The sequence below is a fragment of the Narcine bancroftii genome, chromosome 1 (genome assembly GCF_036971445.1).
Source record: "Narcine bancroftii isolate sNarBan1 chromosome 1, sNarBan1.hap1, whole genome shotgun sequence".
NCBI classification, from domain to species: Eukaryota; Metazoa; Chordata; class Chondrichthyes; order Torpediniformes; family Narcinidae; genus Narcine; species Narcine bancroftii.
This window is the reverse complement of record NC_091469.1, coordinates 247,016,002-247,037,889: the sequence shown is the minus strand read 5'-3', so window position 1 is coordinate 247,037,889 and position 21,888 is coordinate 247,016,002. Positions and strand designations below refer to the sequence as shown.

At 39.7% G+C, this 21,888-nt stretch overlaps 1 protein-coding gene across 6 annotated transcripts in view; it reads right to left on the bottom strand.

The window, feature by feature from the left end:
- LOC138740896 (dynein axonemal assembly factor 1-like) overlaps positions 1-21,888 on the bottom strand; it is a 297,316-nt gene that overhangs the window by 157,121 nt on the left and 118,307 nt on the right. For all 6 annotated transcript variants that reach the window (XM_069894183.1, XM_069894219.1, XM_069894191.1 and 3 more), the window contains one exon: positions 447-613. In XM_069894183.1, the coding sequence (XP_069750284.1) occupies positions 447-613 (167 nt within the window). The remainder of the gene's footprint in view (positions 1-446; positions 614-21,888) is intronic.

Genomic DNA, 21,888 nt, shown 5'->3' with positions numbered 1-21,888 from the left:
GTCATGCTTCGCTCAAAGGAATCTTGGGATCAAAGTCCATAGATTCTTCAATGTTGCCATGTCAGTTGATCGAGTGCTTATTAAGGCATATGGTATGCTGGCCTTCATTGGTTGGGGGAATCTGTTCAAGATCCATAAAGTAACATTGCAGCTCCATAAAACTCTGGTTCAACCAAACATGGGAGTGCTCAGTTCTGGGACACCTCATTAGAAGAAGGATGTGGAAGCTTTAAAAAAGCCGCAGAGGAGGTTTCCCAAGAAGTTGCCTGAATTGCAGATCAGGTCTTATGAAGGAAGGTTGAGCAAGCTAGGGCTTTTCTCTTTGGAGCAAAGAAGAATGAGAGGCAACTTAATAGAGATGTGTATGATTATGAGAGGCTACACCCTGTATTTAACATGCACTAGTTTTCATTTGTGCATACAAAATTGGCAGGTAAACCACTTACCAGGTTAGGCATCTCCTCAAGAACAGTGATAATGTTTGGATCATCGAGCTTGTTGTACGACAGGTCGAGGACACGCAGGCTCGGGCACTGCATCAGATGTTCAATATCTTGCACCTTACACAGCTTATTGTGAGCCAACTGCAACGTATTAAGCACCGGCAGACAGGCTAAGAGAAAGGCAAGATACTACAGTCATGGACTGATGATTTATTACATTATCCTTCACAGAGTCATAGATTCTTTTTTTTTTTCGAAGCTTTATTTATTAATTTTAACATATGAAGAAAGTAAGTAATTCACGTACAGAAAAAAATACAAAATAAAGTAATACAAGTACAAAGTAACATGATTAATACAATACCAATCTCGGCATTTCCACCTAACAACTAAAAAAAAAGACTTAAAAAAAAACTATTTTTAACCCCTAAACCCCCCCCCACCCCCACGATAAAGAGTGAAGAATTAATACTATTAGTATAATAAAAAAATAAAAAATATATATCTTTAAAAAAAAGCTCGATATATATAAAAAAAACAAAAAAAATTAATTAAGTATTAATTATTAATCCAAAAAAAATTTATTATATAAGAATATATATAAAAAAACAAAAACAAAAACTTAAATGAAAAAAACCAACTAATAATAAAAAAACAAAAAAAGAAAAAAAAAGAAAGAAAAAAAATATATATAGAAAAAATATATAATTAAAAAAAAGGTTTTTTTAAAGAAAAAAAGATGATTAATTCAAACATTTAAATTGTATATAATCAATAAATGGGGTCCACTTTAACTCATAAAAAGACATCTTATCTTGTATAGAAAAAGATATTCTTTCCATAACCAAACAAAACTTCATCTCTGAATACCACCTATCTAAAGACAATACATTTCTATTCTTCCAAGTAATCGCTATACATTTCTTGGCCACTGCCAGCGCTAAGTAAATAAAAGAGATCTGGTAATTATCTAATTCTAAATCAATCAACGGTTGCATATTCCCTAATAAAAATATATCAGGGTCTAATACAATATGAAGATTATATAGATTATTAAATACAGATGAATACCTTTCCAAAATTGTTGTAACCGATCACACAACCAAACAGCATGTAAAAAAAGTACCAGAAACCTGATCACAACGAAAACAAAGATCTGATTTACTAAAACCAAATTTTTTTAAATTTTTCGGGTGTTAAATATAATTGATGTATAAAACTATAATTAATCATCGCCAATCTAGCATTAATCAATTTTCGAACACTATTACGGCAGATTTCAGACCAATCTTCTTCAGTTATTGTTAAACTTAATTATCTTCCATTAATGAAGAAGATTAAGGCAGATTTAGTTAAATGGAAAGATTTACCTTTGGGTTTATTAGGAAGAATTAATACTATAAAAATGAATATTTTTCCTTGTATACAATATTTATTTCAATCAATTCCTTGTTGTTTACAAAAAAGATTTTTTAAGGATTTATATAAAGTAATTAGGGATTTTTTGTGGAAAGGAAAATTTCCTAGGGTGGCGTTAAAAAATTGATGAGGGAATTTCAATTTGGCGGGTTACGGCTACCTAACTTTCAATTTTATTATGAAGCAGCTCAATTTAGATTTCTTAGCGCATTAATGGCCACACAAAATACGCCTAGTTGGGCACAGATAGAAATGGCAGTTATTTCTGAAAAATTTTCAAATGAATTTTTATTTTGATGGAATAAAAATTTGTTACGAACTTATGATGTACCAATATTGAAACATTTAATGAATTTATGGACAAGTAAATTACATAAAATGGGATTGAAAAATAAGTGGTCGGGAAGATTACCATTATATAATAATCAACTTGTTCCTTTCACGGTATCTAATACTATTTTGAAACAATGGGAGGAGAAAGGAATACATAATTCATCTGACTGTTTTTTAGAAGGTCATTTTTGTTCTTTTGTAGAATTGCAAAAGAGATTTGATATAAGTGGTTATTCTATATTTGTGTATTATCAGTTAAGATCTTTTGTAAAACAGGTATGCAGTCGTCAAATGAATTTACTGTCTGAAACTGATTTTGAGAAATATGTGTTCTCATTTCCAAAAAAGGGTTATATATCAGGTTTGTATTGTATTTTGTTGGAAAGTGAAAGTAAAATAGATTGGGATAAAGATAAAATGAAATGGGAAAAAGATTTAAATTTGAGACATAGATTCATAGAGTATGGAAAAAGATCCTTTCTCCCCACTTGCCCACACCGACTAAAATGTTCCACCCACACTATTCCCAGCTTCTTATGTTTGGCCTTGATCCCTCTGAACCAACCCTATCCATGTTTCCATCCAAATTTGCGATAGTATCTCTCTTACTGCAATGGGTGCCAGGCATAAATCATAGCGACAATGTCTGCCTTACAATAGGCAGAAGGCAATTTCATGTAATATAACATGTTCTGTAAACATTATAATCATGAAATAAAGGAATCTTGAATCTCAACCACCTCCTCCTCCATATACCCACCACCCTCTGTGTAAAAAAAGTTATCCCTCAGGTTCATTTTAAGTCTCTACCCCCTTCACCTTAAACTTGATCCTCCTACTCTGGGCAAAAGTTCATCCAATCTGCGATTGAGGTCATTTACTTGATGGTACTTTCAGCTCGGTGAAGCAACCTGCATAGGAGAAGGACACTCCAATATAAAACCTACGACCCAAGGACCTCGCTGCCACGTCCCACCTTGCTTGGCCACGGCACACAAACCATGGGTGTAAAGGGTGGGGCCAGTACTGCGCACACTGCACTCCACCTAAAAGCTCCTTTGCGCAGGCCCAAGGACAGGTCCACGTCCTCCCCCTCAAAAGATGCACACAAACTCAAGCTTGCATGCTGGAACATCAGAACCATGCTAGACAAGGCTGACAGCCATCGACCTGAACATCGGTCTGCCCTCATCGCACATGAACTCCTCAGACTCGACACTGACGTAGCCACTCTCAGCGAAGTCTGCCTTGCAGATGTAGGCAGCCTCCAAGAACACGGCGCGGGCTACACACTCTACTGGTCTGGCAAACCTCAGGCTGAACGACACCTATCTGATGTTGGCTTCATGGTCAAGAACTTCATTGCCTCCAAACTCGAAAACCTCCCAACAGGCCACTCTGACCGGATCATGTTCATGCGACTCCCCCTTCAAAACAAGCGATGCATCACTCTCATCAGTGTCTATGCTCCAACCCTTCAGGCAGAACCAGCAGAAAATGACAAGTTCTACATTGATCTGCGCAACCTCATCCAACGCACCCCTATAGCCGACAAGGTTGTCATCTTTGGCGACTTCAACGCTCGCGTCGGCAAAGACTCAGAAACCTGGCCAGGAATCCTTGGCAAGCATGGTGTCGGCAAGTGCAGTGACAATGGGCGCCTCCTGTTGGAGCTCTGTCATTACTAACACCCTTTTCCAGCAGAGAGACAGCCTGAAGACTACCTGGATGCATCCCCAAACCAAACACTGGCACCTCCTGGATTACGTTCTGGTGTGAGGAAGAGACAAACGAGATGTGCTCCACACCAGGGTCATGCCCAGCGCGGAATGCCACACTGACCACCGGCTTGTTCGCTGCAAGCTCAACCTTCACTTCAAGCCAAAGTTCAAGAACAGTGGAGCCCCCAGAAAGAGGTTCAATGTTGGAAACTTGCAGTAAGACGAAGTGAGAGGAAACTTCCAGGCAAACCTCCAAGCAAAGATCAAGGATGCAAACTGCCTCATGGACATCTCCTGAAACCCTCTGGGATCAGCTGAAAACGGCCTTACTGCAATCCACTGAAGAGGTACTGAGCTTCTCCGCCAGGAAAAACAAGGACTAGTTTGACAAAAACAACCAGGAAATCCAGGAGCTGCTGGCAAAGAAGCGATCTGCCACCAGGCTCACCTTGTAAAGCCTTCCTGGCCAGAGAAATCTTCAGCGCAAACTCCGGGAGATCCAAAATGAGTGGTGGACTAGCCTCGCCAAACGAACCCAGCTTAGCTCTGACATTGGCGACTTCAGGGGTTTCTATGAGACGCTAAAGGCTGTGTACGGCCCCTCACCCCAAGTCCAAAGCCCTCTGCGCAGCTCAGACGGCGAAGTCCTCCTCAGGGACAAGATCTCCATCCTCAATCGATGGTCAGAATACTTCCAATCACTTTTCAGTGCCAAACGCTCAGTCCAAGAATCCGCCCTGCTCCAGCTCCCTCAACAGCCCTTGAGTCTAGAGCTGGAGAGGTCCTTACCCGGGAAGAGACATATAAGGCAATTGAACAACTGAAAAGTGGCAAAGCAGCAGGTATGGATGGAATCCCCCCAGAGGTCTGGAAGGCTGGCAGCAAAACTCTGCATACCAAACTGCATGAGTTTTTCATGCTCTGCTGTGACCAAGGAAAGCTGCCTCAGGACATTCGTAATGCCATCATCATCACCCTGTACAAAAACAAAGCCAAGAAATCAGACTGCTCAAACTACATGGGAATCACGCTGCTCTCCATTGTAGGCAAAATCTTCGCTAGGATTCTCCTTAATAGACTAATACCTAGTGTCGCCGAAAATGTCCTCCCAGAATCACAGTGTGGCTTTCGCGCAAACAGAGGAACTACTGACATGCTCTTTGCCCTCAGACAGCTCCAAGAAAAGTGCAGACAACAAAACAAAGGAATCTACATCACCTTTGTTGACCTCACCAAAGCCTTCGACACCGTGAGCAGGAAAGGGCTTTTGCAAATACTAGAGCGCCTCGGATGCCCCCCCAAGTTCCTCAACATGGTTATCCATCTGTACGAAAACCAACAAGGTCGGGTCAGATACAGCAATGAGCTCTCCAAATCCTTTTCCATTAACAACGGCAAGAAGCAAGGCTGTGTCCTCTCAACAACCCTCTTTTCTATCTTCTTCAGCATGATGCTGAAACAAGCCATGAAAGACCTCAACAATGAAGACGCTGTTTACATCTGGTACCGCACGGATGGCAGTCTCTTCAATCTGAGGCGCCTGCAATCTCACACCAAGACACAAGAGCAACTTATTCATGAACTACTCTTTGCAGACGATGCTGCTTTAGTTGCCCATTCAGAGCCAACTCTTCAGTGCTTGATGTCCTGTTTTGCGGAAACTGCCAAAATGTTTGGCCTGGAAGTCAGCCTGAAGAAAACTGAGGTCCTCCATCAGCCAGCTCTCCACCATGACTACCAGCCCCCCCACATCTCCATCGGGCACACAGAACTCAAAACGGTCAAGCAGTTTACATACCTCGGCTGCACCATTTCATCTGATGCAAGGATCGACAATGAGATAGACAACAGACTTGCCAAGGCAAATAGCGCCTTTGGAAGACTACACAAAAGAATCTGGAAAAACAACCACCTGAAGAAACACACAATGATCAGCGTGTACAGAGCCATTGTCGTACCCACACTTCTGTTCGACTCCAAATCATGGGTCCTCTACCGGCAAAACCTACGGCTCCTAGAATGCTTCCATCAGCGGTGTCTCCGCTCCATCCTCAACATTCATTGGAGTGACTTCATCACCAACATCAAAGTACTCGAGCTGGCAGAGGCCGACAGCATCGAATCCACGCTGCTGAAGATCCAACTGCGCTGGGTGGGTCACGTCTCCAGAATGGAGGACCATCGCCTTCCCAAGATCGTGTTATATGGCGAGCTCTCCACTGGCCACTGAGACAGAGGTGCACCAAAGAAGAGGTACAAGGACTGCTTAAAGAAGTCTCTTGGTGCGTGCCACATTGACCACCACCAGTGGGCTGATATCACCTCTAACCGTGCATATTGGCACCTCAAAGTTTGGCGGGCAGCAACCTCCTTTGAAGAAGACCGCAGAGCCCACCTCACTGACAAAAGACAAAGGAGGAAAAACCCAACACCCAACCCCAACCAACCAATTTTCCCTTGCAACCGCTGCAACTGTGCCTGCCTGTCCCGCATCGGACTAGTCAGTCACCAACGAGCCTGCAGAAGACGTGGACTTACCCCTCCTTAAATCTTCGTCCGCAAAGCCAAGCCAAAGAAAATAACTTTCAGTTGTACAAGGGTGGGAGGGATAAATACAGACTCTGTATGTTCAATGAATGTTAAAACAGATTATAATGTTTGGACGAGTCTATGAAAATTAAAATATTTAAAGGAAATATATTTTTTAGCCTCTATTTGTGCCAGAGAAGGATAGCACTGACAATAGGGTTAGTGGGGAGCACACTGCATTGTGTGAGATTTGGGAATTTTGTGAGCCATCCAATCTCCATGAGAACTACAGCAGTATGAGGTGAATCGAGTCCAGTTCCTCGCACACCATGTAAGAGAACTGGAGCTTCAGCTGGATGACCTTCAGCTGGTACCAGAGAATGAGGAGATCAGACAGGAAGATGGTCACACTGAAAATGCAGGAGGCAGGGGGCTAGGTGATGTGTCATGAGAGGGAAAGGAAAAGCAAGCAGGCAGGTAGAGCAGGGTACCCTCTGACCGTTCCCCTCAATAATAAGTTAACTGCTTTGGAAAATAGTGGGACTGATGACCTACCAGGAGAAAGTTGCAGTGACCATGTCTCTGGCATGGAGCCTGGCCCTATTGCTCAGAGTGGAAGGAGGGAAAAAGAGAGAGCAGTACTGAGATGGGATTCAATAATTAGAATAGCTGATAAGAGGTTCTGTGACACAAGAGAGAAACTCGGATGGTTTGTTGCCTAGCAAGTGCAAAGGCCAAGGACATCACATATCAAATCTACAGCAATATGGAGTGTGAAGAGGTTTGGTATGATATCAGAAACCCTGGAAAATTACAACATATACATGGTGGAAAGAGGGTGCTGACTGGCTGCATCAGTCTGGTATGGGGACACCAATATTCCTGGACACAGCCCAGGACATCACAGGCAAAACCCTCATCAACATTGAGAAATCTACATGGAATGCTAACCATCAGAAAGCAGCAGCAATCATCAAGGATCCACACCATCCAGAACACATTCTGTTCTCACTGCTACCACCAGGAAAGAGGTATCGGTACCACAAGACTCGCATCACCAAGTTGAGGAACAGGTGCTACCCCTCCACCATCAGACTCCTCAATGACAAACTCCATCAGAGACTTATTTAAGGACTCTTACTTTTGCACTTCATTGTTTTTCTTCTCTGTATTGCATAGTTTACAAACTGTACATTGTGTACAGATTTTTTGGACCACAAATAAGTGGTGATTCTGCCTCATCTACAAGAAAAAAAGAATCTCAAGGTTGAATGTGATGTATGTACCCCGACAATAAAAATGAAGCAGCCACAAGTTATAGAAAATCCAGTTTGGGACAAAAATAAACTTATTTTCCCTTAATTTGCCCAAGTGTGCCACAGTTTTAAATTAGAAATCAAACTATTCACATGTGATTAAAGTGCACATTCCAAATCTTATTCAAAGTTATTTCTGTAAATGTTGGTTTGACCATGTAGAAATTACAGCACTTTTATACAGGTGATCCCCGACTTACGACTGTATTTGGAACTCAGATTGGTTGTAAATTGGGTTCGCCCACATTAGGCAAGACCCAAAGAAATTTTTCAACAGATTTTTAACAAATGAATCTTTAATGAAGAATGCAAGCATATGTACAGTACCTTCAATCAAGATACTCCCCAATCCCCATATGAAGTACTAGTTCAGTGATTCTCAACCTTTTTTTTTTCCACTCAGATACCACTTTAAGCAATCCCTATGCCATCGGTGCTCTGTAATTAGTAAAGTGTTGCTTGAAGTGGTATCTGAGTAGGAAGGAAGGTTGAGAATCACTGCTCTAGTAAAGTCACTGGACTCAGGCGCCGAGCTGCCATTGGGAGTGGGGTCTTTAGGGCTGCCACGGGAAGAGGGGGCTTCAGGGCTGCCGCAGGGAACGGGGACATCAGGCTGCCGCGGAGAGTGGGGAGCAGAGTATACAGTACTTTTAAGATAAAATATGTACTTATACAGTAGTTTTATTACAGATTTTTTTTTAAATTTGGTTGTATCTGCAGGTGGACATGATTCGCTGTAGTTTAAGTGCCATCTAATGTTTGAAGCCATTTGCTCAAACTTGAGCAGATGTTTCTATACTCCTCAGAATTAATTAATCACATCAGCAATTACATCAACAATGAAAGTAAGTACGCCAGTACCTGTGGCAGCCATTCATGCCCAGCCATAACTCCCCCACCACCATGTTTCACAGATGAGGTGGTCTGCTTTGGATCTTGGGCACTTCCTTTATGCCTCCACACTTTGCTCTTGCCATCACTCTGATACAGGTTAATCTTAAGACTCATCTAACCACAAAACCTTTTTTCCAGAATTCTGCAGGCTCTTGGCCATCTGTAATCTGGCCTTCCCGTTTCTGTGGTTAACAAGTGGTTTGCATCTTGCAGTGTAGCCCCTGGATTTCTGTTCATGAAATGCTCTGTCACAGTCATCATTGACACGTCCACACCTGCCTCCTGAAGGTGGTTTCTGACCTGTGGACAGGTGTTTGGGGATATTTTAATTTTTTTTTAAATTAAACAGACAGCACTGTAACAGGTCAGTTTGACCTTAAAGACTGTGCCACCCATTTTACACCCCATTAACCCACACCCTGGTATTTTTAGAAGGGTCGGAGGAAACTAGAGCCACCAGAAAAAAAACAAAGCAGACACGGGGAGAATTCCTTACACACTGTATGGGATTTCGACCAAGGTCCGGTCCCAGCCGCTGGTGCTGTAAAGGCATTGCACTAACTGTTATGCCAACTGTTCTGCCATAATAATTCAACATTATGTTGAGAATTCTTCAGTGATTAGCAGTGGGGATCTTCCTTGGCTGTCCAGCCCCTTTGCGATTACTGAGCTCACCAGTACGTTCTCTCTTCTTAATGATGTTCCAGTGATTTTGATAATCGTCAGGTTTGGGCGATGTCTCTTACTGTTTTAGTCTTACTTTTCAGCCTCATAATGGCTTCTTTCACTTTCATTGGCACAATTCAAGTTGAAAAGCAGTAACTACAGAATTCAAAGGTGATCAAAGGCTGAGAAGCAAGCCTAGCTCACTTATATCTGCACCAATGAAGAAGCAATTAAGCATACCTGAGTACTCACACATACCTATTAAACCAAATGTGCCAAACATTAACATACCCTGAAATGGGGGAACTATGTATAAAAAATACTGTAATTTCCACATGGTCAAACCAAAATGTATACAAATAATCTTAAATAAAATCTGGAATGTGCACTTTAATCACCTATGAATTGTTTGTCCCTGTGCTTCACAGTTTTAAACTTCTAATGAAAGTGTCTTTGTCCCAAACATTATCTATGGCATTGGTAAGAAAGGAGATGAAGTTCTGAAAAGAGAACACTGGGATCTCAGAAGAAAGTTGAAAGGTGGGACCTCAAAGGTAGTAATCTCTGGGTTGCCGCCTGTGCCATATGTCAGTGAGGGCAAGAAAATGATAACATGGCAGAGGAATACATGGCTGAGAAAAAATTGAAGGGGACGGGGGTCAGGTTTATGGGATCACTGGGAAAATACTTATACAGAGTATCTTCTGGGAAAGGAATAATCTGTGCAAACAAGATGGGTTATACCTGAACTGGAAGGGGACCAATATCGTGGAGCTGTCAGCAAGGATTTGAACTAATTTGGTAGAGAGATGGGAACCAAACTGATGAGTCAGAGAATAGGACAGTTGCTATGGAATTAGATGCAGTGTAGTGAGAACCTGAAGAAAGAAAGACAGAGAACAGAGCAAAGATGTACTCAGATAAATGAGTTCAGGTGTGTATATTTTAATTATTAGGAAGAGCAGATAAACCCAGGGCATTGAGTCAATACATGTGCTGAACGTGTCAGGTTTTAGATGTTTCAAAAAGGACAGAAATGGAGGTAAGGAGGTGAGAGAATATCAGATCAGAGAGATTGTCGCAACTGCAGAATAGGGGAAAGTAGTGAAAGGATTGTCCACTGAGTCAGTGTAGGTGGAAGTCAGGATCAAGACACTGGGTATATATTATAGACCCCACAATAACAGAGACATCAAGGAGAAGATTCGAGAAAGAATGATTTTAACTTTCCTAATATTGAATGGCACCATCTTCATTAGAAGGGTTTGGATGGAGTAGAATTCATTCAGTGTGTTAAGCAAGAATTTCTGTACATATGTAGAAAAGCTAACTTGAGGAGAGACTATACTTCACCAGGTATTGGGAAATACCTCTCAGGGGGCGAATATTTCAGAGAAAGTGATCAGAATTCCTTCTTCTTTACCATGGTGCCAGAGAAGTGCAGGAATAGGCCATTTGGGAAAACATTTCATTGGGATAGGGGAAAATCTAATGCTATTAGACAGGAGTTTTGGAATTATCAATTGGGAGCAGATGTACTTGGGAAAATGAACAGTAGAAATGTGCTAAATGTTCTGGGAACATGTGCATGGCGCTCTGTACAAGTATTTTCTATTGAGGCAGGAAAAGGATGAACCATGGTGTACCAGGGATGTAGAAAATCTAGTTAAGAAGAAAAGCTTGTGAGAGGTTTAAGAAGATAGGAACTGATAAGAGTTCTGGATAAATGTAAGATTGCCAGAAAAGAAGGACTTAGGAGAGAGAGAATAGGCCATGAGAAGCCCTTGGCAAACAAGATTAAAGAAAACCACAAGGAATTTTATATGTAAAGAACAAGAGGATGAGCTATGTGAGGATAGAACCAATCAATTATAACAGTGAAAATGTGTGCATGGAGCCAAAGGAAGCTGCGGAGGTCCTTAATGAATACTTTGCTTCAGTATTCACCAGAGAAAAGGACCTGGGCAATTGTGAGGATGACTTAAAGCAGAATGAAAAGCTTGAGTATATTGATATTAAAAAAGAGGATGCTACAGAACATAAAATAATACAGCATAGAACAGGTCCATCAGACAATCATGTTGTGCTGGCTTAGATAAACCTACCCATCAATCTAAATTTTTCCTATGTCACATGCATAACCTTCTATTTTTCAAGCATCCATGTGCCTGCCTAAGAGTCATTTAAATATTCCAATTGTTCCAGCCTTCACCACCACGAACCACTCTCTGTATAAAAAAACATACCCCCAGTGGGGTGTGCAATGATGATGTGATTGAAGAACGTGTGAAAGCACCTCCCCTGGGAGAATTAATTAATAGCTGAACAAAAAAAGTTATTCAAAACATTTTCGGTAGATAAAAACTATTTTAAGTCTTGCCTACACAGTTTGATTATGGTTGTGAGAAAGCGAAAGCCTCCAACTAGAAAATTAGTTTTAAAAGAAATTGCAAGATTTGAAAAAACAACGGCGCCTCAGGCTGGATTTTCTCCTCCTGACGAGAGCGACGGCAACAAGAGTTCAGGTGACACCAGTGCCATCTCTCCCAGGGAACTGATGAAGATGGTGCCGGTGTCCCAAAGAAGACTGTGGAACTACAAAGTTTACAAGAACAAGAGCGCCTGTGTGAACTTTTGCACATGCGGAGAATAGATGGATCAGAACTAAAGTGGGAGACTGAAAAGTCAGCTCTCACTAAGTTTGAATTTCAAGGCCTGCCTCCTTTGTATTCGGAGGCTGAGCAAGAAACACATTTTTCATCTATTAGTGATATGGAGCAGAAAGAGGAAAATCAAAGAAGATGGAGGAGGAGACAGAAGAACAATATCAACAGCCTCAATTTCAAGAAGAGGTTGTGCAGGTAGAGTTATGGGCGGGCAACTGATGAATCAGCTGCAATGAATCAGAAAATGGATTTACACTATGGGTCTACAAGGCATGATGTGAGTACTCAATTTGAATTTGTTAAAGGATAAATGAAAATAATTAAGGAAGAGATGAAGAGATATGTCAAAGTGGTTAAGTTAAAATGCAAGTTCAAAAAGTTGAAGAAAATTTATAACAATATCATGATGAAGTGGATCAGTGTAAGGATGTGGTTAATAAATTGGAAGATTCAATTATGACGTGGAACATTGAGAAGAAAGAACTTTGACAAAATACTGATAAATTAGAGAATCACAGTCAAAGAAATAACATGAAGATTGTTGGATTGCCAGAAATTTTTGAAAAATCCTAACTCAGTGCAATTTTTTCAAAAATGGATTCCGGAAACTTTGAGGTCTGAAAATTTTCCAAATGGTCTTGAATTGGTTAGAGTACATAAAGCGCTTAGAAATAAACCATTGTTGGGTCAATTGCCGGGTTTGATTAGATGTCTTTGCTATCAAGATAAGGAGACTATTTTGAGTGTAGCAGTGCAGGGCCCCTTGAATGTGGCTGATAAAAAGGTATTTTTTAATGTGGATCAGTGTGAATGTGGTGAAAAGAAGAAAGGAATTTAATTCTGCAAAATCTGTGTTTTACAAGGGCTATAAGTTTTCTTTTCACCACCCTGCAATACTCAAAGTTTTATGGGGAATATTCAGGCAAAATTCTTCAACAATGAGATGGAAGCTTTAGAATTTGCGAATTCTCTTCCAAATAATAAAATGGATCAACAGGTTGATTTATTAACAGCAGATATTCCATAAATTGAGAAGATGCAAATATCAGATGAGATGTTACAGCAGAAAATTGCTCTCCTTAATGATAATGACCAAGTTAACAAAGATCTTGAAGCTGCTGCCTTTACCTGAAGATGATAATAACTATTCGAAAATTGTTTTTTTTCTCTCTGGGGAGGAGGGTTTTTTTCTTTCTCATTCCCTAGCTGTGTGCCACCTAGCGACAAGAGTTGCTCCCACACAATTGAAGGCAGTAGTACTGACTTTTTTTCCAACAGTATTTTTTGGGGTTTTTGTATTCATTTTTATCTTTTTTACATTTCTTTTTCTTGATGGAGATGCCAGTTGTAGTTATGATGTGGGAGGCCCAAGAGGAGAGGCAAAGAGGAATTACAAATTTTCTGAATTTAATATAATGGGAAATAGTAAAATGTTGAATTTTATAAGTTATAATGATAATGGGCATGTAATGGAAGATTCTAACCTATTTTTTAACCTGTTTTTTTCTTAATTTGCAGCTCTTGCTTCTGCAGAGCTGAGAACCTTTTTTTTAAAACTTGCAGCTCTGGGTTCTGCAAGGCTGAGAACCTAATTGTTTTTAGAATAAGCAGACATAAGCAAAATTCCACCGAGGGGCCAGAGATGCTGTTATCTGAAGAAAGGACATCTGTGTACCGAGAACATTTAATCTTCCTGCTTGTTTTGGTCACATACTGTCAGAGGCCTAGCCTTGATGTAGAATAAACCATTGTATTAAAAATGATAAGCTGAAAATTATGTTTTTTAACCTAGCATGCTAGCTTGCTTATCTTTCTTGCTGTGCTGGGAATAGGTGCTTGGGTAAGCAGTTTTTGGGTAATATAAGGCATGGTCCCGCTGCTGAAGTGAGAGACTCTCCGAGAGGTGGCAACATCTCTCAGCAAGAAGAAGAAGAACTTCTGGAGTCCAGCCAACGTTCCGGTCAGGGGAGGTGGAGAAGCTGCTACCGCCGCTCTGACAACCTACTACAAGTGTGCAGTCGTTGCCTTGCTTCGGCAGTTGGGACCAGTCCAAGCGTTGATAAGTATAGTTGGGAAGGGCTTGCATATTGTAGTGTGAAATCAGCTTTTGAATTTGTAATAAACATGCGTATAATCTGAACTGCTCTCGGTGTGTGTGTCTATTTTCTTTCGGTAGTTCAAACACTGTGACCAATCTAAAACGAACAAAGTGAGAGGTACAAGTTTACCCAAGACAGGGCATAATAATCCAATAAAAAGAAAGAGGGTGCTAGCTTATTTGAAGAAAATTAGAGTTGATATTGCTTTTTTACAGGAAACACATTTATTTGAGGAAGGACATCAAAAATTGAAGAGATTGGGTTGGACAAGTGGTAGCTTCATCTTTTAACACTAAAGCAAGGGGTGTGGAAATTTTATTTTAAAAATTTTACCTTGTAGCGGTACACTCTCTCATGGTGAAGCGGCCCCGCGTGCATTGCCACATGGCGGGGCAGCCATGGGAAGATGGCGCTGTCAGAGTTTCTCCCTGCCTCAAGTCTCCTGCCCCGTGGGCCTGGGGCAGCAATTATGATGTCACAATGCACGAGGTGACTGAGCTCATGCTGCCGTTAAAGGGGCACGCGCTGAATTGGAATAAAAACAACCATTAATAACTTTCAATGTGGTGCCTGAGTCTTTCTTGGCTGTGTCCAGCACCACAACCTATTAAAATTCATGAAGTGATTACTGATCTTGTGGGAAAGTTTTTATTAACAATTGTCAAATTTATCCTGAAGGTAGACTTTTATGAATATTTATGCACCAAATATAGATGATGAAGGGTTTATTAGGGATACATTTTGGTATTTAACTGAGAAATTAAAAAATATTGGTAGGAGGGGATTTTAATTGTTGTTTGGATCCAGTTTTGGATAAAGCAACCAAATCAATTGCTAAGACAATTTTGAATGTTATTTGAATTTAATAGCTATTTGGAGATTAAACCCTAAAGAAAGAGGCCATTCTTTTTATTCTCATAGATTTGATTTCTTTTGAGGATAGATTTATTTTTAATCTCAGCAGAATTACAAGGAAATGTTATGAATGTAGATTATAAAATTCAAATTTTATCTGATCATTCGCCACTTTAAAAAAAAATTTATTTATAGTTTTGTATACAGTACAATATAATATAGAATAATCTCCAAACAATACTTACAATTATTCAAAATAGAATTAAAAAAATTTAAAAATAAATGGCTGTACAGTACATAAATGTGAGAAGAGAAGAAAAAGTATAAAAGTAAAAAGAATACAGATATATGTGCAAAACTTCTCAAAAAGTAAAACAGGATATTAATAAAACTGTAAAATTAAACCAACATGATAAGGATCAACCATCAAGATAAAAAAAATGTGGTGGTGGGATTCGCCATTTTTAATGCCTTATTTATTTTTGGAAAAGGAAGAAATGGTTTATAGATGGCACTTAAATTCAACATTGTAAAAAGATCAGATTTTTGCGATTTTATAAGAAAGCATATTCAGGAATTTTTAGAATTAAATTCAAATTCTGTTCTTAATAAATTTGTTGTTTGGGACGCATTGAAGGCATATTTAAGAGGATGTATAATGTTTTAAATTGAAAATTAAGAAAAAATATACAAAGGGGAAATACAGGATTTGGAAAAGGTCTCTTTGGCTTGGCTTCGCGGACGAAGATTTATGGAGGGGGTAAATGTCCAGGTCAGCTGCAGGCTCGTTTGTGGCTGACAAGTCCGATGCGGGACAGGCAGACACGGTTGCAGCGGTTGCAGGGGAAAATTGGTTGGTTGGGGTTGGGTTGGGTATTACTGTAGTAAACTGCGACCCACACCTTGAGCTGACACCCGATATGACAGTCGAACACGGCGAATGGCAAAATATCCCACGGGCTGGGATGACCATTTCCATAGGTTGCTAGTGAAATAGTGAAACTGGCCAACTACCGCTGGAGGGTCACGGGGGACCCAATCAAGGCCCAGATGCTGGAACCGACCAATCGGTGGCTGGCCTGCTCAAGCCAGGCCCTGGTGGTGACGCGGCTGAGCTGCCCCTGAACTCAGTGTCGAATACTCTCTACCAGTGTACGTCTTCTTTTTTCCGCAAGTCTCGAACTGAAGTCTCGAAGCTATAACTGTGAGCTATAACCTGGCTGTAGCAATAGCAACCCCGCTACAATGGTAACCCCGTCTGGTCCAAATGGCGTTTTGGACCCGACGATGGAGCAACAACCCAAGATCAATACCGTAGCGTTGAAACTGCCCTGCTTCTGGACTGCCCAACCACGGGTGTCCCAGCAAGTCGAGGCACAGTTCACCATTCAAAGGATCTCCAAAGATGACACCCACTACTACTACGTGGTCAGCGCCCTCGACCAGGACACAGCAGCCCAGATTATTGATTTCCTCCAGCAGCCGACAATACAAGGAAGGTATGAGTTACTAACCTGCACTATCAGGTTCTCAAAATGCTAGCACGCTGCCCGTCTACTGCATATTGATGGTTTGGGGGACAGGGTCCCATCGGCCCTCATGAGACACATGCCCATTATTCCAGCAAATGTTCCTGGAGAGGCTGCGCAAGGACATCCAGCTGCTCATCGCAGAGGAGGATTTTGAGGACCCCAAGAAGGTAGTTGCCCGAGCAGACGTACAATGGGAGGCAAAGAGGGACAGCTGGGCTTCAATCAACCAGGTGATGACACCACACCAACAGTGCCCAGCCACAAAGAACACCAACCAGCCATCTGAGCGACCATCCAACCAACCGACCAACTGAACGAGATGCCCCATGTTGATCTGGACTGTTATTATCATCAACGGTGGGGCTCCAATGCCCAGCGATGCTGTTCACCCATGGGTTCTAGGGAAACACCCAGGCCGGCCATCATTAATGGCTATGATGCTTCTTAGTGGACACTGGAGCACAATACAGCATCATTCCCCCTACCAGCCTCGACGGTGGAGTGAGGCACCAGATTACGACTGAGAGCTGTCTCCTCCACGTCAGGGTGTGCTGCCTCCCCCCTGAAAAACTTAACATGGTCAAGGACAATTTTTTTTTAAATGGAGGAACTGGGCATCATGCGGCGCTCTGGATAGTCCTGGGCCTCATCCCCTCCACATGGTCCCCGTCAGCGGGTGGCTGGAGGCCATGCGGTGACTACCACTGCCTCAACAGTATCCCATGCCCCATATTCAAGACTTTACTGTTAACTTACAGGGGGCATGGATATTTTCAAAGCTGGACCTCATCTTTTTTCCGCAAGTCTTGAACTGAAGTCTCGAAGCTATAACTGTGAGCTATAACCTGGCTGTAGCAATAGCAACCCCGCTACAATGGTAACCCCGTCCGGTCCAAATGGCGTTTTGGACCAGATCCCGGTTCACCGAGAGGACATTGCCATTGGATTGTTTGAATTCCTTCATATGCCCTTTGGGTTAAAACACAGTTCAGACTTTCCAGAGGTTGATGTACGCAGTGGGCCAGGATTGCCCTTTGCATTTATCTACCTCAATGACATACTAATCGCCAGCCACACCTGTGCCGAGCACGCCACCCACTTATGGCAACTGTTCTCCAGACTGAGTTATTTTGGCCTTACAATCAACCACTTTGGCCATGAGACTTTCGACATTCTCGGCCATCGAATCAATCGTCACAGGGCCAAACCATTGCCAGCGAAGGTGGAGGCTATCCGTGCTTGCCCCATGCCTTCAATGGTGAAAAGGCATGATGGCTTAGGAAGAGGATGTGGAAAACACCTCTCCTGACAGAATTAATTAATGCCTGACTTTTTCAAAACTTTTTAAAATAGTGAACAGTTCTAAAATTCTTCTAAAGGTCTGAAAAGATGGCTGCAAAAAAATCTAAAACACAGAATGCTAAAAAAGGCTACAACTGAGGTTACAGTGATGGAAGAAATTGGGCCTACCTTCAAGGCTCAGCCTCCGATCCTGATTCCTCTCTAGCCACGATCTGCTAAGCCTTCTCAGGTAAGGATTCTGTCTCCAGCGCCACCTTCTCGGGGAGTGAGAGAAGATGGCGCAGGAGCACAGAAAAAAAAACTACGAAAGTAACTTTTGAACCAACACGATGCATAGATCAGCGTTCATGTGCACGATGGAAGTCATCGATACAGAGTCTGTGGGCCCGACTTCAACTACAGTTGCAAGCCAAACAAGGGCTAAGCAGAAAGCCTGCATACAATTTCAACCACTGGCTACATCTACAGAAGAAGAGGAAGAGGAGGAGGTAAGAGTGGAAGAGGAAAATTTTGTACCACAATCACAAGGAGAGGAGTCAGAAGAAGGAGGAGGAGATCAGTATATTTAAGATAAAATGGGTGCATATTATGCTACCCCAAAACCTCTTGATCCACAGACTTCTGATAATTTTTTTTAATTGATTCAATTATGAAAATATAAATGTAAAATTTGCAGAAGTGAAAACAGATTTTACTACTCAACTGAGAGCTATTAAATAAGATATGAATGTAAAAAGTCATATGGCAAACTGTATTAACACTGTTGATAAAATTAAAATTGAAGTTCAAAAATTTAAAGAAGATTTTCAGGATTGTCATATTGAAGTAGAAGAATGTAAAGATACAGTTAATAAGATAGAATATTCTTTTACAGTGTGGGAAATTCAGAAAAAGGATTTATTGCAAATAGTTTGATATGTCGGAAAATCAAAAGAGAAGAAAACAGATTGGAACTTGATGGAGCACATAGAGAAATAAACAGTAGCCAGGACAACCACCATGCTCTATTCTGATTAAATGTTTACGTTATCAAAATAGAGAAATGATTTTGAAAATGGCAGTTCAAAAAGCCAGGGAATAACAAAGCCCTTTAATGATTCGGAATAAAGGAGGATTTAAGTAATGAAATTGTTAAAAGAAGAAAAGAATTTAATCCAGTAAAGTCAGTTTTGTGGAAGAAGGGATATAGATTTGCTTTTCAATATCCAGCAGTTCTTAGTCTTTTATGAGTAATATCAAGCACAATTATTTGCTAATGAATCTGATGCTTTGGAATTTGCTAATTCACTGCCTATTAATAAGCAGAATGGAAGATAATGTTATTCATCTCAACAAATGGAAGGGGATCAAGATAAATCAAAGGGAGAGATTTTAACAGGATCTCAAATGCCGACCGAGGTTCAAATCGAAATTAATGATTTAGTCAATAGAGATTTTGAAGAAGCTTACCATACTTGATTGACTGATTGAAATTAAATTTTGATATTCTGTCTGGGGGAGGCAAATTCTTCTTTTTCTGCTATCCTCTTCCGGGGCCTCGCGCCACTAGTGGTGACAGTCACATTTCGTAATTAAGGGAATTAGTGCTGACCTAATCAGTGCTTTTTTTTTCTTCTTTCCTTTTGTTATTATTTGGGATTTCTTACTTTCGATATTTGGAGATCTTATATGTTTTGAAGGTTGGCTGTGGAGACGAGACGAGCCGGGGTGGAGAAGGGAGATGAGTATTTTTTCAAATTATATTATTGCAGGACATAGTTTGAATTATGTAACATTTCATGTGAATAGGTTCAATATCCAGATTAAAAGGAAGAGATGTTTAGCTCATATTAAAAAGTTGAAAGTAGATATTGCTTTCCTGCAGGAAACTCATTTCATTGAGAAAGAACACCAAAAGTTAAAAAGAGAATGGGTTGGTCAAGTTATACCTTCATCTTCCAACTCTAAAGCATGAGGAGCGGCTATTTTAATTAATAAAAAGTTGCCATTTAAATTACAATCAACAGTTATTGACCCTTTTGGTAGATTTGTTTGGTAAATTGTCAAATTTATTCAGATTCCTGGATTTTTAATGAATGTATATGCACCTAGTATAGATGATGAAAAATTTATTCAAGATAATTATAAGGGGAACATGAGGGGAAATTTCTTCACGCAAAGGGTGGTTGGGATGTGGAATAAGCTACCGGCGGAGGTGGTTGAAGCAGGAATGGTATTTACATTTAAGGAAAGACTGGATAATTACATGGAGGGGAGAGGATTGGAGGGATATGGCCCAGGTGCCATACTAGGAGGGTGGGGATTTGTTCCAGCATGGACTAGTAGGGACAAACTGGCCTGTTCTGTGCTGTATGTGGTTATATGTTTTTCTTAATTTGGTCGAAGCAAATAGAAATATAATATCTGGTAGAGATTTTAATTGTTGCTTAGATCCAATTTTAGATAAATCTGCAAAGTCCTTAATTAAAACAAAAACTGCTAAAAGAATTTTGATCTTAATGAAAGATTTCAATTCGATGGATATTTGGAGGAAATTGAATCCTAGAGAGAGAGAGATTATTCATTTTGTTCTTATCGGTTTGATTCTTATTCTAGAATATATTTCTTTTTAATTTCAGCTCATTTACAAGGGAGAATTGAATATGTACAATATAAATCTAGAATTGTATCAGATCACTCACCATTACTGATGTCATGTCAAAGTTTTGATAGAATTGATTTAATTTATAGATGGAGATTTAATTCTTCATTATTAAAAAATGTTGAATTTTGTGACTTTATAAGGAATCAAATACAGATATATTTAGATACAAATACTAATTAGGTTGATAATAAATTTGTTTTATGTGATGCATTAAAAGCTTACTTAAGGGGTCAAATAATAAGTTATTCAACTAAAATTAAGAAAAATAATCAAAATGAAATGGATGAATTAGAGAATGAAATAGCAATTTTGGAAAAAAAATTACAAAAAGACCCATCTGAAAAAAAGAGGTTGGAATTGATAAATTTAAAAATGCATTATAACTCAATACAGACATAGAGGACTGAGAAATTAATTGATAGAACTGAACAAAAATATTACGAATTAGGATATTGAGCATGGCAATTGAAAATGGAGCAAGCATCAAGAATGATTACTGCTGTTAAAAAGAATTCAAAAGTTACGTATAAACCTCTGGATATAAATATTTTTTTAAAGAGTATTATACTAAGTTATATACATCTCAAACATTAAATAATGAAAGAGAAATGAATGCTCTTTTACAGAAGCTTCAACATCCATCTTTGAATTACCAAGCTCGAAAGGATTTAAGATTCTCTGTTTATGTTGAAAGAAGTTATTCAGGCTTTAAATTCTATGCAAAATGGTAAATCTCCAAGTGAAGATGGTTTTACGTCTGAATTTTATTAAAAAAAATTAAAGATTTATTAATGCCTTTATTAATGGAAGTAGTAAAACAAATGACCAAAACGTTCATTACCAGAATCCTTTTCAAATGCTATTAACAGTAATATCTAAGAAAAATAAAGATTTACTAAAACTGGAGTCTTATAGACCTATATTGTCATAAAAAATTTGTAAAGATCTTAATTCAATTCCAATGAAATTTTTATGGAAAGGGAAAATGAATAGGGTACCTTTGGAGAAATTAATTTGAAATTTGAATGAGGTAGTTTATACAACTTCCACATTTTCAGAACGATTATAAAGCTGCACAATTGAAATTTATTAATGGAATGTCTGATTTAAATAAACCTTCAATTTGATAAAAATGATGAGAAATTTATGTCAGAATTTATATATAAATGGAATTCAAAATTCCTAATCGGTAGAGACCCACCAATATTGAAGTATTTAATTGAAATATGGAATAAAATTGATTATGAGATAGGTGGAAAAGGAAAATTTTCAGCCTTTTACCAAATTAAACTTTGTCCTTTCACTGTCAATAATCAGTTTTTGAAGATGTGGAATCAATTGGGGATTTAAAAAGTTGAAGATTGTTTTGAAGCAGGGAAGTTTTTATCATTTAATCGGATGAAGAAAATATTTCAAGTTTCTAGTAATACCGCTTTTGCTATTATCAGGTTAAAAACCTTTTTATTGGT